This window comes from Ambystoma mexicanum, chromosome 13 (assembly GCF_040938575.1).
Source record: "Ambystoma mexicanum isolate Mex_15411 chromosome 13, UKY_AmexF1_1, whole genome shotgun sequence".
Lineage (NCBI taxonomy): Eukaryota > Metazoa > Chordata > Amphibia > Caudata > Ambystomatidae > Ambystoma > Ambystoma mexicanum.
This window is the reverse complement of record NC_090938.1, coordinates 811,049,181-811,062,073: the sequence shown is the minus strand read 5'-3', so window position 1 is coordinate 811,062,073 and position 12,893 is coordinate 811,049,181. Positions and strand designations below refer to the sequence as shown.

The 12,893-nt window shown below is 46.7% G+C and overlaps 2 protein-coding genes across 3 annotated transcripts in view; both read right to left on the bottom strand.

The window, feature by feature from the left end:
- LOC138522045 (major histocompatibility complex class I-related gene protein-like) overlaps positions 1 to 12,893 on the bottom strand; it is a 1,849,186-nt gene that overhangs the window by 823,106 nt on the left and 1,013,187 nt on the right. The gene's annotated exons all lie outside the window — the stretch shown is intronic.
- The window catches only part of PSMB8 (proteasome 20S subunit beta 8), a 67,065-nt gene that overhangs the window by 2,519 nt on the left and 51,653 nt on the right, over positions 1 to 12,893 (bottom strand). Inside the window, exons 4-5 of the mRNA XM_069635268.1 lie at positions 5,347 to 5,476; positions 342 to 546 (exon numbers count right to left, since the gene is read on the bottom strand). Coding sequence (XP_069491369.1) covers positions 342 to 546; positions 5,347 to 5,476 — 335 coding nt within the window. The remainder of the gene's footprint in view (positions 1 to 341; positions 547 to 5,346; positions 5,477 to 12,893) is intronic.

Sequence of the window (12,893 nt, the reverse complement as noted above, 5' to 3'; positions counted from 1 at the left end):
GAAAAGAACAGAATACCCTGGATTAGAACAACCTTGTTTTGGGTTATAGACGTGCCCCCTCCCCAGTGCACAAGAAGACAAGCAGGGTCTGTGATCAGAAAGACTTGCCAAAATACACAATTTCTGTGAATGGACCATGAATTATGAATATCAGTCACGCTGAATCATTCTGAGTTCTCAGCATGAACAAATAACTCCCACACTACCAGTGGTGGTTTAGAAAAGGGTTTCCATCCTCTTCTGAACTAGTCCGACCCCATGCTCAATAAAATGACCCCTACACTCTCCATATCAAAGCCGTGCTCAGACCCAAGAGGATGGTAAGTACCACCTGGACTTACAGTTGACAACACCACCGGAGTAGCAGTCGCGGTGTGTGGCGTAAGCGATGGCTCGGCGTCCCAACTTGTAGGCTTCCTCTGCCGAGAGATTGTACCGGTAGCCGCTGTCTAGAACCCCATAGGCGTAGCTATTCCCGGAACCAGTGGAAAATATAGACCCTGAGAGACGTGTCCCAGCCTCGTCCACGTAGTACAGCCCAGGGCCCTAGAAACAAAGAGCCACAGGGGTTTGTGCCAGGACAGAAGTGTTTGCAAGACAGCTGGCAGAGGCATAAAACAGAATCCAATGCAAGGCAGGAAATATACACAGGACAGAATACAGTTAAATGCAGCAAATATAAACAGGACAGAAACCAGTGCAAGGCACCAACATAAGCATGGCTGAATCCAGTGCAAGGCAGCAAATATACACAGTACTGAACTGGAGCAAGGCAGCAAATATACACAGGACAGAATACAGTGCAATGCAGCAAATATATATAGGACAGAACTGGAGCAAGGCAGCAAATATACACAGGACAGAACTGGAGCAAGGCAGCAAATATATATAGGACAGAACTGGAGCAAGGCAGCAAATATACACAGGACAGAACTGGAGCAAGGCAGCAAATATACACAGGACAGAACTGGAGCAAGGCAGCAAATATATATAGGACGGAACTGGAGCAAGGCAGCAAATATACACAGGACAGAACTGGAGCAAGGCAGCAAATATATATATAGGACAGAACTGTAGCAAGGCAGCAAATATACACAGGACAGAATACAGTGCAATGCAGCAAGTATAAACAGGACAGAAACCAGTACAAGGCATCAACATAAGCATGGCTGAATCCAGTGCAAGGCAACAAATGTAAACAAGTCAGAACCCAGTGCAAGGCAGCACATGTAAACATGACAGAATCCAGTGCAATGCAGCACATGCAAACAAGGCAGATCCCAGTGCAAGACACCAACATAAGCATGACAGAATCCAGTGCAAGGCAGCAAATATACACAGGACAGAATACAGTGCAATGCAGCAAATATATATAGGACAGAACTGGAGCAAGGCAGCAAATATACACAGGGCAGAATCCAGTGCAATGCACCAACACAAGCATGACAGAATCCAGTGCAAGGCTCCAACACAAGCATGACAGAATCCAGTGCAAGGCACCAACACCAGCATGACAGAATCCAGTGCAAGGCACCAACACCAGCATGACAGAATCCAGTGCAAGGCAACAACACAAGCATGACAGAATCCAGTGCAAGGCACCAACACAAGCATGACAGAATCCAGTGCAAGGCACCAACACAAGCATGACAGAATCCAGTGAAAGGCACCAACACAAGCATGGCAGAATCCAGTGCAAGGCACCAACACAAGAATGTCAGATTCCACTGCAATGTAGCAAATGTAAGCAAGGCAGAAACCAGTGCAAGACACCAGCATAGGTATGACAGAATCCAGTGCAAGGCAGCAAATATACACAGGACAGAAGACAGTGCGAGGGAGCATGTATACACAGAACAGAATCCACTGCAAGGCAGCAAATGTAAACATGAAAGAATCCAGTGCAAGGCACCAACACAGGCATGGCAGAATCCAGTGCAATTTAGCAAATGTAAGCAAGGCAGAACCCAGTACAAGACACCAACATAAGCATGACGGAATCCAGTGCAAGGCACCAACACAAGAATGTCAGATTCCACTGCAATGTAGCAAATGTAAGCAAGGCAGAACCCAGTGCAAGACACCAACATAAGCATGGCAGAATCCAGTGCAAGGCAGCAAATATACACCGGACAGAAGACAGTGCGAGGGAGCATATATACACAGAACAGAATCCACTGCAAGGCAGCAAATGTAAACATGAAAGAATGCAGTGCAAGACACCAACATAAGCATGACAGAATCCAGTGCAAGAGACCAACATAAGCATGACAGAATCCAGTGCAAGGCAGCAAATATACACAGGACAGAATACAGTGCAAGGGAGCATATATACACAGAACAGAATCCAGTGCAAGGCAGCAAATGTAAACGTGAAAGAATCCAGTGGAAGGCACCAACACGAGCATGGCAGAATCCAGTTCAATGCAGCAAATATAAACAGAACATAATTCAGTGCAAGCGAGATATGTTGTAATATTGATACACAGATATTTACACCTGTATTAAAGGAATGGTTCGCCCAAAAAATTTGATTTAAAAAATAGATAGGCAATATAAAAAAAAACGATTGCCATTTTTTTTTCGAAGTCTCTATGTAAAGTTTTGAGCAATTCAAGCTCAAAAATGTGCAAAAGCAAGCACATGGGCCCATCCATTTTGTGAAATGGATGCCCGCCTGTGCTGGCTTTTGCTTTTGCGGCACTAATGAAGGAAAAGCCAGCCAGCTGTAGTAAACAAAAGCTACCACTGGGTGGCTTTTCCTTCATTGGTGCCGGGACTCGGAGGACGCGGACCGGAGACTACAGGCAGAAAAGCTGCAGCTGCATCTCGGTAAGTGCTACTTATTTATTTTTTAAAATAAGAACTAGCTGCGTTTTTTTTCTAAGTTTTCCGTGCTGGAGGAGCCCGGAAAACGTAGAAATAAAACCGCAGCTTTAAAAATGTTGTATTTACGTTTGCGGTAGCTTTTGAAGCAACTGCAAACTTAAACAAAACATTATTGTGTTTGAAAACGCTGCGGTTTTTCTTTCTAAGTTTCTCAGGCTCCTCCGAGCCTGAGAAACCTAGAAAGAAAAACCGCAGCGTTTTCAAACACAACCGCATTGTGTTTCTGCCTAAATCTGCTTTCCCATTTGGGGCTCTAGGGCTCCCCACGGGGAGCCCTAGAGCCCCAAATGGGAAAGCAGATTTAGGCAGAAACACTGCGGCATGTAAACACAACCGTGTTGTGTTTCTGCCTGCCTTTGCTTTCACTTTGGGTCTCCGGTGCTCTCCTGGGGGAGCACTGGAGACCCAAAGGGATAGCCACGGCAGGCAGAAACACAATGCGGTTGTGTTTGAAAACGCTGCGGATTTTCTTTCTGAGTTTCTCAGGCTCCTCCAAGTTTCAGAGAGGCAGGGAGGCTGTTCCAGAGGAAGGCCCCAGCAGAAGAAAGAGATCTACTACCAACTCGTTGCTTAGAGAAGCGACTAACCCTGAGGGAGTTGGAGGCGGATGAGCGAAGAGCTTGAGAAGGAAGATATTTAGGAAGAGAGAGTTGAAGGTATTGAGGCCCCAGGGCACAGAAGGCCTTGTGGACAATGCAGAGGGTTTTGAACTTAATCCTCGCCGCCACTAGGAGCCCGTCCAGAGATTTCAGTCCTGGAGAGATACGATCCCTGGGTTTGAGGCCAAGGACGAGTCTCACAGTCCTGTTTTGGATGAGTTGCAGAGGGCGAAGAGTAGAGGCAGGCTGATTTAGAAAGAGGCTGTTGCAGTAGTCCAGCCTGGAGAGAACCAGAGCTCTGGAGACAGTGGGCCTCATTATAAGTGTGCCGGTCAGGTAACAACAGTGCCGGTAAGCCTACCAGCATGGTGGTTACTAGACCGGCACACTACTACTCTGCGGGCGGGTGGCGTCCCACCCGCAGAGTTTCACCGAAGCGCCGTAATCCCCATTCCATCGCCTGACTTCCCGGAACACCAGGGTCGTAATCCCCCGGTGTTTCCGGCAAGCTAGGTGCCAGTAAATATTGCAAGTCTGGCGGCATCCCGCCTGTTTACTGGCACGGTTACCGCTGGACTTGTAATGAGGCCCAGTGAGCTTCTGGGGGAAGGAGAGGAAAGGAAGAATACCTCTGAGGAGGTGCAGCTGGTAGTGTGACTTCTTAGAAACATCAGAGATGTGAGGAGAGAAGGAGAGTGTGGGGTCAAAGATGACCCTGAGGTTCTTAGCCTCACAGGTGGGGGCAGGAAGAGGGCCAAGAGAGGCTGGCCAGAGAGTGACAGGAAAGGAGGGAGCGGGTGTGCCGATGAGGAGAATCTCGGTCTTACTGGCATTAAGGCAGAGATCATTGGCGGCACACCACTCCTGGATAGCAGACAGACAGTCAGAGATGTGAGAAGGAGAAGGGGGCCTGAAAATGAGTTGTGTGTCATCCACATAGCACTGAAAGTTGGGGAAGAGAGCGGCAATACGGTGACCAGCAATGCAGTGGTGGTGAAGAGTCACTGCATGGAGTAATTCTGTGCTTCTCATGGGTGGGTGTTGGAGCAGGGTCCCTGCATGGAGTAGTTCTGTGCTTTCCGTTGATCGGTGGTGGTGAAGGGTCCCTGTGTGGAGTAATTCTACACTTCCCATGGGTGGGTGGTGGTGAAAGGTCCATGCATGGAGTCATTTTGTGCTTCTCATTGGTGGGTGGTGGTGAAGGGTCCCTGCGTGGAGTAGTTCTTTGTTTCTCATGGGTTGGTGTTGTAGAAGCGTACATGCATGGAGTAATTCTGTGCTTCTCATGGGTGGGTGGTGGTGAAGGGTCCCTGCATGGAGTAATTCTGTGCTTCTCATTGGTGGGTGGTGGTGAAGGGTCCCTGCATGGAGTAGTTCTTTGTTTCTCATGGGTGGGTGTTGTAGAAGGGTACATGCATGGAGTAATTCTGCGCTTCTCATGGGTGGGTGGTGGTGAAGGGTCCCTGCATGGAGTAATTCTGTGCTTCTCATGGGTGGGTGGTGGTGAAGGGTCCCTGCATGGAGTAATTATGTGCTTCTCATGGGTGGGTGTTGTAGAAGGGTACATGCATGGATGAATTCTGTGCTTCTCATGGGTGGGTGGTGGGGAAAGGGTCCTTGCATGGAGTAATTCTGTGCTTCTCGTGGTTGACTGTTGGTTGATGAAGGGCCCCTGCATGGAGTCAATCTGCACTGACTGTGGTGGGAGTTGATGAGTGTACCTGCATGAGGGACTTCTGGCTTACTGTGGTCGTGTGTTGATGAGGATCCCATCTGCAATGACCGTGGCGTGATGTTGATGAGGGTACCTGCTTGGAGTCATTCTACACTTACCATGGTGGGGGGCCCTTCCACTCACCTTTTTGTCCCAGCCGCATATCATGCTGCCCATAGACAGCCCCATGCCCCGATATTCACACATCATGTTGGATAACAGCTTTGAGGCGGCCGAGACTGAGATCCGCTCCTTGTTCCGCAGTCTGTACAGCCTAGAATGGGAGAAATCTGTTAGCACCCGAGCCAAAGTGGTATGCCCTGGAAGGGGGTGGGGTCTCCAGACTTCCTGATACTTGTGGGGAGTGAGGCTTCTTACATCTGGAGCTCATGTCTGGAGGAAACCCCAAGGTCTGTCCTATCACTATGGTGAGATCGGCTAAAGTCCTGCACAGGAGGCGCTCAACATGGTACTGTAACAAGTTTAGAGGTCATAGGAGGGAAGGTGTACTGGACAGTACCGAGGGTTTACGGGTCAGAGCAGCTAGCGGGGAGTTCTACGGTTTCATGAGGACACATGAGAGAACACGTATTGGACAGCTCTGTGGATGTGTAGGCTTTGTGGTTTGGGCCTCCCCCAAGGAGGTGAGCAGCCTGGTATTTGGAGACATACATTGTCATTCTATGTGTCCTGCAGGAATGTCACAATCACACTCAGAGTGCATTGTCTACAAGAGGGGGGGTAAATGGGGACATACATAGGCTCTGGAGAGGGGGGCTCTGATAGACCTAGCAAGGGACCAGAGGGCCAGGCTGCAGGGTCTACAGTTGTGATTGTTATTTTCTATGTTTTGTTAATTATGAGGGTTGCCATTCTGTGGCCGGCATGCACAATTGAGCATTTCATTGGTGCTCACAGAAGAAACAGATCATTGGTTTTAATCCCAGTGTTACCCTTTCCAAGAAGGAACGATATTTTGATAGATGAAATTCTGTGTATTCTCAGAAAAATAAGCTATGTTAAAAGAAGGGCATTATTTAATTGCACTAACATTGCAAACAACCTCTTTTTAAACCTGTTACAATGTTAATTTATCATGATCTTTTCCAGCATATACTGCAGTCATTATACGGGCATTACACTTGTCTTACTGACCATATAAATTACATTCCAAGATTGACAGTCAGAAATACTCCTATTGTATGTACAGTAAGAGATCAAGAGTAAGACTCGGACTCAGTGGCATTATGGTGATTGTTAAGAACTTTTATTGATAAATTAGCGAGAGGGTTGTGGAAATCCTACCCGTCTCTAAAATAAAGTCTGGGGAAGCTTCTGGCTCCCATCCCCAAGTTCAAGATATAGTTCTTCAAGTTGTAGGTTTCACATACTCCACTTGGATTCCCTTCACAATGTACACTTGCATTCAATATATCAATGTTCACCTGGATTCACAATAGTTCAATCAGACTTTGTGTTTCCTTCCCCAAGTTCAAAATAGCAACTTCAATTAGGAGCTTCTGACTCCCTTGCCCAAGCTAGGGTAGGTTCCTTTCTGATCGTTGTCGGACCCTCTGGTCTTGGCGTAGTTGATAGACTGCACGGTCCACCCATTACAGGTCACGCAACCAGTGGCTCTTACTCAAGCTTAGCATCACCTTAATTAATCTTTACATTTGCTCACACTTCGCTGCTCCCGTCGGCAGTCTTCAGTATGCTGCTTTCCTTATTTGCTCGCTTTTCGCTGCTCCCCTCGGCAGCTCCTTCATAGCTTTCACACTTTCCGAATCCTCCGAGACTTTTCAACACGTACTATTCCTCTTCTACGTGACTACTCTGATGTTAGCTTTTCACACAGTTCTTTGCGTTTTACTATCTTCATCGGTTTAGTTAGTTTTCAGCAATCTGAGACTTTCGAGAACATGCCGGTTGCACGAGACCACGCCAATACAATGTATCCTGTCAGTCTTTCATGAGCGCGTACCGAGTCTCTTTCATTCATGGAGACTCACTGGTCTTGTTTGTTGTTTCTTGGGCTTTTTTGCATACACGGCTTCTCTCACTCTGAGGTCAAGGTCTCACCACCTGCCCCTCAGACACTCCTGAGCCAGCCTTTCCGCCCAGGGGAACGAGCACTTGCAAAACCAAGCAGGAAGGGCCGCTCTGGCACACGGCTCCCTTCATTTGACCTGACCAGCTCCCTGGAGACATGGCTCCCTCGCCACGCTTCTGCAGAGCACCCTGTGTTAGGCAGAAACCTGTGCAGTTCCCTTAGGGACCACTGCAAAAGATTTAGGACTACAGGTGGTTGGCAGTAAACCCAATTGGTAGCAGTCTGTACCACCCAGATTTACCTGGTAGCTGTGGCTGAGCAGTCCGACTTCTCTCAAAAAGAGTTAGGCAGTATATAGAGCATACACAATAGGTACAGAGATACAGTAGCACAAGAAAACACTGACCAGAGCTTTGGTATAAAGTATATAATTATTTATTTAAAAACACACCTGTAAAATACTCTAGCACTACTATGGCAAGCAAGTTCAAAACACAGTCACTATTAATATATATACATCCCTGATTACTTATTGAACAAGTCTTAGTTAAAACACCACTTATTTGCAGACAGAGGCGAGCGCTTAACCTAAGATGGCACTCCAATAAGTTAGTTAAAAAGGGAGGGGAAAGGCAGAATTATGGAAGCACACAATACCAACACTTTAAAAAGAACCACAGCAAGGCAAGAAAGGCAGAGTTTACTGTAGAGCAAGAAAGTTCAAATGCCAGGCCCACTCTTAGAGAGAGCAAGGCGAAATGCGCCCAAGATCACACAGTTGAGTAATGCTTCAAAAGTCTTTGTAGATAGTTCGAAAAGAGTGGAATCAGATCAAGGCAAGTTAGTTAACAGGCCCCAGGCCAACCCAGGTTAGAGAGTCAAGGATTTACGGGACACCTTGAACAGTCTGCTGCAAGGGAGGCCAGGCGGGACACAGTACCTGAAATGGTGAGAACGCTCCAGCGGGGGCAGTTGTTCCTGGCAGTGGGTGCAAGTCAGTGTTTCGTCCAAAGGAAGAGGAGACGTGGACGAAAGTTGGAGGTCGTTGCACTGCCAGGGAAGAAACCAGTTCCTTGGTTAAAAGGTACTACCCTTTTATTCGCGGTAGTGGTGAAACGTGGCTATCCCGCCGCCGGGGTGCTTGGCAGAGGCGATTCGACCACGGGACGATCCAGGCAGATGAAAAAGAGGGCAAACTGGTTATCCCCACCAGTTCAAAGGAAGAAGACTCTCCGGAATGAAGATCTTCTCTGTCGTCGGGAAGTGGTGAGGCGATTCAACAGGGCTCCACCATAGGTGTCGTCGTGGCAGGTCGGCTCAGCTTCTCCCTCTTCGGATTCTTTGGTCCTGTGGCGACTTCTGAAGTTCCAGTCCCCAAAGCCCTGCTTTTATGCAGAAAACCCCCATCAGTCCTAGCTGTCACTCAAACATGCTAAGTGGTGAGCCGGGCGGCTCACCACTGGGCCAATCACACAAGAGTGCGACTTGAGTTGCCGAGGCAACTCAGTCCAGGGTGCCTAAACCCCCTCCCACACCCCCTGTGGTACCCAGACAGAGTGGCACCACTTTGGAGGGCTTCTGTGCAGAAGCCCGCCAAAAGTGGAACAAAGGGCTCAACTTCGGGTTAGAGTTACAGAGGCGAACACAAACGCCATTTTAAAACCGAGATCTGGCAAAAAGACCCAACCGTGAATTTAATATTAAATAAATAAAGCAGCGGTATCTTTAACATTGCACCAAAAAGTGGTGCGTTTAAAATCAATGAGAAAATCCCATAGTAAATATTCCGAAGGAATATAACGCGTGGTACCCACTGCCACCAGCCAGAAACTCGACAAGGGGGGACTGCACAGGCCCCCCTTGAAAACAGACCCTGGGGCAATCGAATTACCCCTACCAGTACTTCCCAATATGATGGCTTGTACTGGTTCTGTTCACAAATTTAGACTAGTAAAGCCAATGGTGACTTTACATGCCCTGGGAGACAGTAGTCAGTCCCAGGGTATGGAGTCTATGTTGGGGTGGCACTATGACACCCCTGTGTTACTGCACTGAGGGTACTGTGTAACACATATACCAAAAACACATGAAACCCTATGGAGTAAAAGACCCCATAGCCCATAAAACACATACAAAGTCAAAGGACATCCACAAATCATGTCTAAGAGTGGGAGTAAAAGAGTCTCACTCTTAGCAGGAGAAAAAAATAAACCCCAAAAATCCAGCAAAGCTGCTGGGGGACTCACTGGGTTTGGGAAATTAGCCTTTCCAGAGAATTCTCCCTAAAACCCTGCTCTGCAGCTTTCAGAGTTCTCACGTCCCACTTTCGTCAGGTCCTCAACGGTCTTTCTGGCCTTCTCTGTTGCTCAACCCATGCCGTCTCTCGCATTCGCTCTTGCAGTCCAGCTTTTATACAACTGAATCCTATTAAGGTGATTCAGGCGTGACCTCTTTGCCTGGTTTGCCTGACTCCACTTAGGCCAATTAGTGTGACATGCCTGACCTTCAGTTCTGTAATTCGCAGGATCCCTCTTTTTCGTACCAGTACTATAGTGGTGGTTTGTATAGATGTCATGCATTACTCTATGAGGCTTCTTCCTCGTCTCAGTATTTGGTGCAGTCAGAAGGGGTGTTAGGTTAGGAATAACAATATCCCAGAAAGGCTGATGGAGGGTAAGGAATGCTGCTATCGGAAAAGGTGAGATACCATGTCTCGCACTCCGGCACTCTCACTCCAATACCGAAGGACCCTCTGCTCAGGTGATCCTCCCTCGCTCATCCACCCCCTGGGTCAGGATCCAATAGTGATGGACGTTCCCTGGCCACCTGAACAGAAGATCCCTGGGGAATAGTTGTGAGAGTGCCTTCAGGTTTCTCACAGTGTCAGAATGCCCAAAACAACAAGTTCTCCGTACTGTCTCCAAAATCCTAACCTGACCCTCACACACTAAACTCAATATAGCATGAAGGGGAAGATGTCTTTTTGCCGATTACCTGCAGCTCTTTTCTAAAGTTCATCATAAAGTTCCAAAGTGTAGAAGAAACCAACAACGTTCTACCAGTAAAAGGGGGCCTCCCCTGCCCGTGGATTGCTCTATGTTTTCAATGTTCTTCACTTTCACATTCCCACGCTCCACAATCTCAAGGGGGAGGACTGTTCCTGTGAGTTCCTCCCAATTTACACAGTTCATCAACTCAAGACATACAATTTCTCTCTTGATCTCCTTTTGGGTTATACCATTCCACAATCTAAAGGGGTTTGACCCTTCCCTTGAGACTTTCCGTTCCACAACTCACAGGCTCAAGGAGTGTGCCTCTGCCCCTGAGCTTTCTTATCCTTTCCACAGTTCACAGATTTCACAGTTCCACAATCACAGCTTACAGGGTTATGCTTCTTCCCCTGGACTTTTTAGCTTTTCCACAGTTTACAGGTTTCACAATTCACAGGATCAAGGGGTATCCCTCTTCCGCTGAGCTTTCTTAACTTTATCACCTGCAAAAGGGGAGAGAGGGGCTCCCTTCCCCTAGATTCCACACATTTGGGGAACTGCTTTTGCCCTTTTCCAAGTTCAACATCTTGATTGGATGCGAGTCCCAGACTCGCTGTATGCCTGGTTTACTCTCCTGCCAGGACTTTCCTATTGTGTCACTTGGTGCGGGTCCCAGACTCGCTGTATGCCTGGTTTACTCTCCTGCCAGGGCTTTCTTAACTGGATCAGTATTTGGGTGTGGGTCCCAGACTCGCTGTATGCCTGGTTTACCCTCCTGCAAGGACTTTCTTATTTTGTCACTTGAGTGCGGATCCCAGACTCGCTGTATGCCTGGTTTACTCTCATGGCAGGACTTTCTTATTTTGTCACTTGGGTGCGGGTCCCAGACTCACGGTATGCCTGGTTTGCTCTCATGGCAGGACTTTCTTAACTGGAACAGTATTTGGGTGCGGGTCCCAGACTCACGGTATGCCTGGTTTGCTCTCATGGCAGGACTTTCTTAACTGGAACAGTATTTGGGTGCGGGTCCCAGACTCACTGTATGCCTGGTTTACTCTCATGGAAGGACTTTCTTAACTGGAACAGTATTTGGGTGCGGGTCCCAGACTCACTGTATGCCTGGTTTACTCTCCTGCCAGGACTTTATTTTCTTACAGATTTCGCTTCCATGAATGGTGGAACGGAATTGAACAATTTCACCCAGCCCTATATATGAATAGGCTAGCATAAATTAGGCATATTAATGCCTGCTTAGTGGTTTAGTCAATTGGATTTATTGCAGGGTAAATTGACTGTCTAATTTTGTACACAATGCAAGGTATTCTGCATTGAGCCAACAATGTAATCTGTGCCCCTGGAAGGGAGTCACTGGGGTGGCCTGAAGCAGTCCCTCCATCAAACGACGATCCAAAATGGTCCGGGTACATGCACTTATATAGGATGGGGTGTTTAATTGAAGAATGTCTTTTAAAACTTTTTTAGAAAAATGTGGGATAGATTAAATGTGGACCTTAATGAAATATGAATTGTTGTGGTAATTGTTTTACATGAATGATAATTAATCCTGAGTGCAAATAAGCATACATAGTTCATAGTTACAGACATGTAAACGCTAGGGAGGGGGCTATGAAACATGAAATGCAGCAAGCCCATTGTACATTATGGACTTAGTGACTCAAGCATACAACCCTTTTTTCACAGACATATTTGTCAAATCTGAAGATCTGTGGTCATTCTTATGTTCCCAAAATCCTCTCCGACCTCATGCATAGTCACCAGGAACCCTCATTAGCAGCCCTACAGATAAGGGGTGTATCAGCCACTTTTACTGCCTACAGATTGGCAAATACTCCCAAAAAATAAAAAGAGGGAGTAAAAATACTCCCAACCAAAAATAGGAAAAAGAGATGTAGAATCTTGTGTCCCTGCGTTCACCCTCAAAGCTCCATGGATATGTTTGGACCAGTAGTGCACGTAGTACCACGGGAAGAAACCACTAGTTTAATTGCCTGATTGGAAGAGGAAAACGTGCATGTTTTAATGCGCATGAATAACTAGGTGCAAAGAGATAAATATCATGAAACATTTCCATTTTTCAGTTAAAACATATTTTTAATTGCTTATAAAATACTCTAATTGGGAATTGCACTTATGTTTTTACTCCCTAAAAAATCATTTATCTCCCAATTTAAAAAAAATAGGGCGTATATACTCCCACTTCCAAACCTTATCTGGAGCAGTGCTCATTTTGTGTTATTTGTATCCCTCTCCTTTCTAATCCTGGGTATTTTGAGAGAGTGCAGTAAGAGTGTAAAAGACTGTCCATCTTGGAATGATAACCTATCAGAAAAAAATGTATATGGTTACTATGTTTCAACAATATGATTTTCTCATTAAGACAAGTGTCATATTCTCTCCGTGTAACCTACGCCGTGATACCTCCGGGGTTGGGTGTGTAACAAATGCTATAAATACAATTCTTATTATGCCTGCAGTACATACTGGAAGTGATCATTAACAATGGGCATTGTAACATTTTGAAAAGAGCAACATTAAAATGTTAGTACAATTAAATAGTGCCATACATTAAAGAAATAACAGCCCCCTACAGCCCTTGTCCAGCTCCCTTTAAGATATCTGTTTTTTTT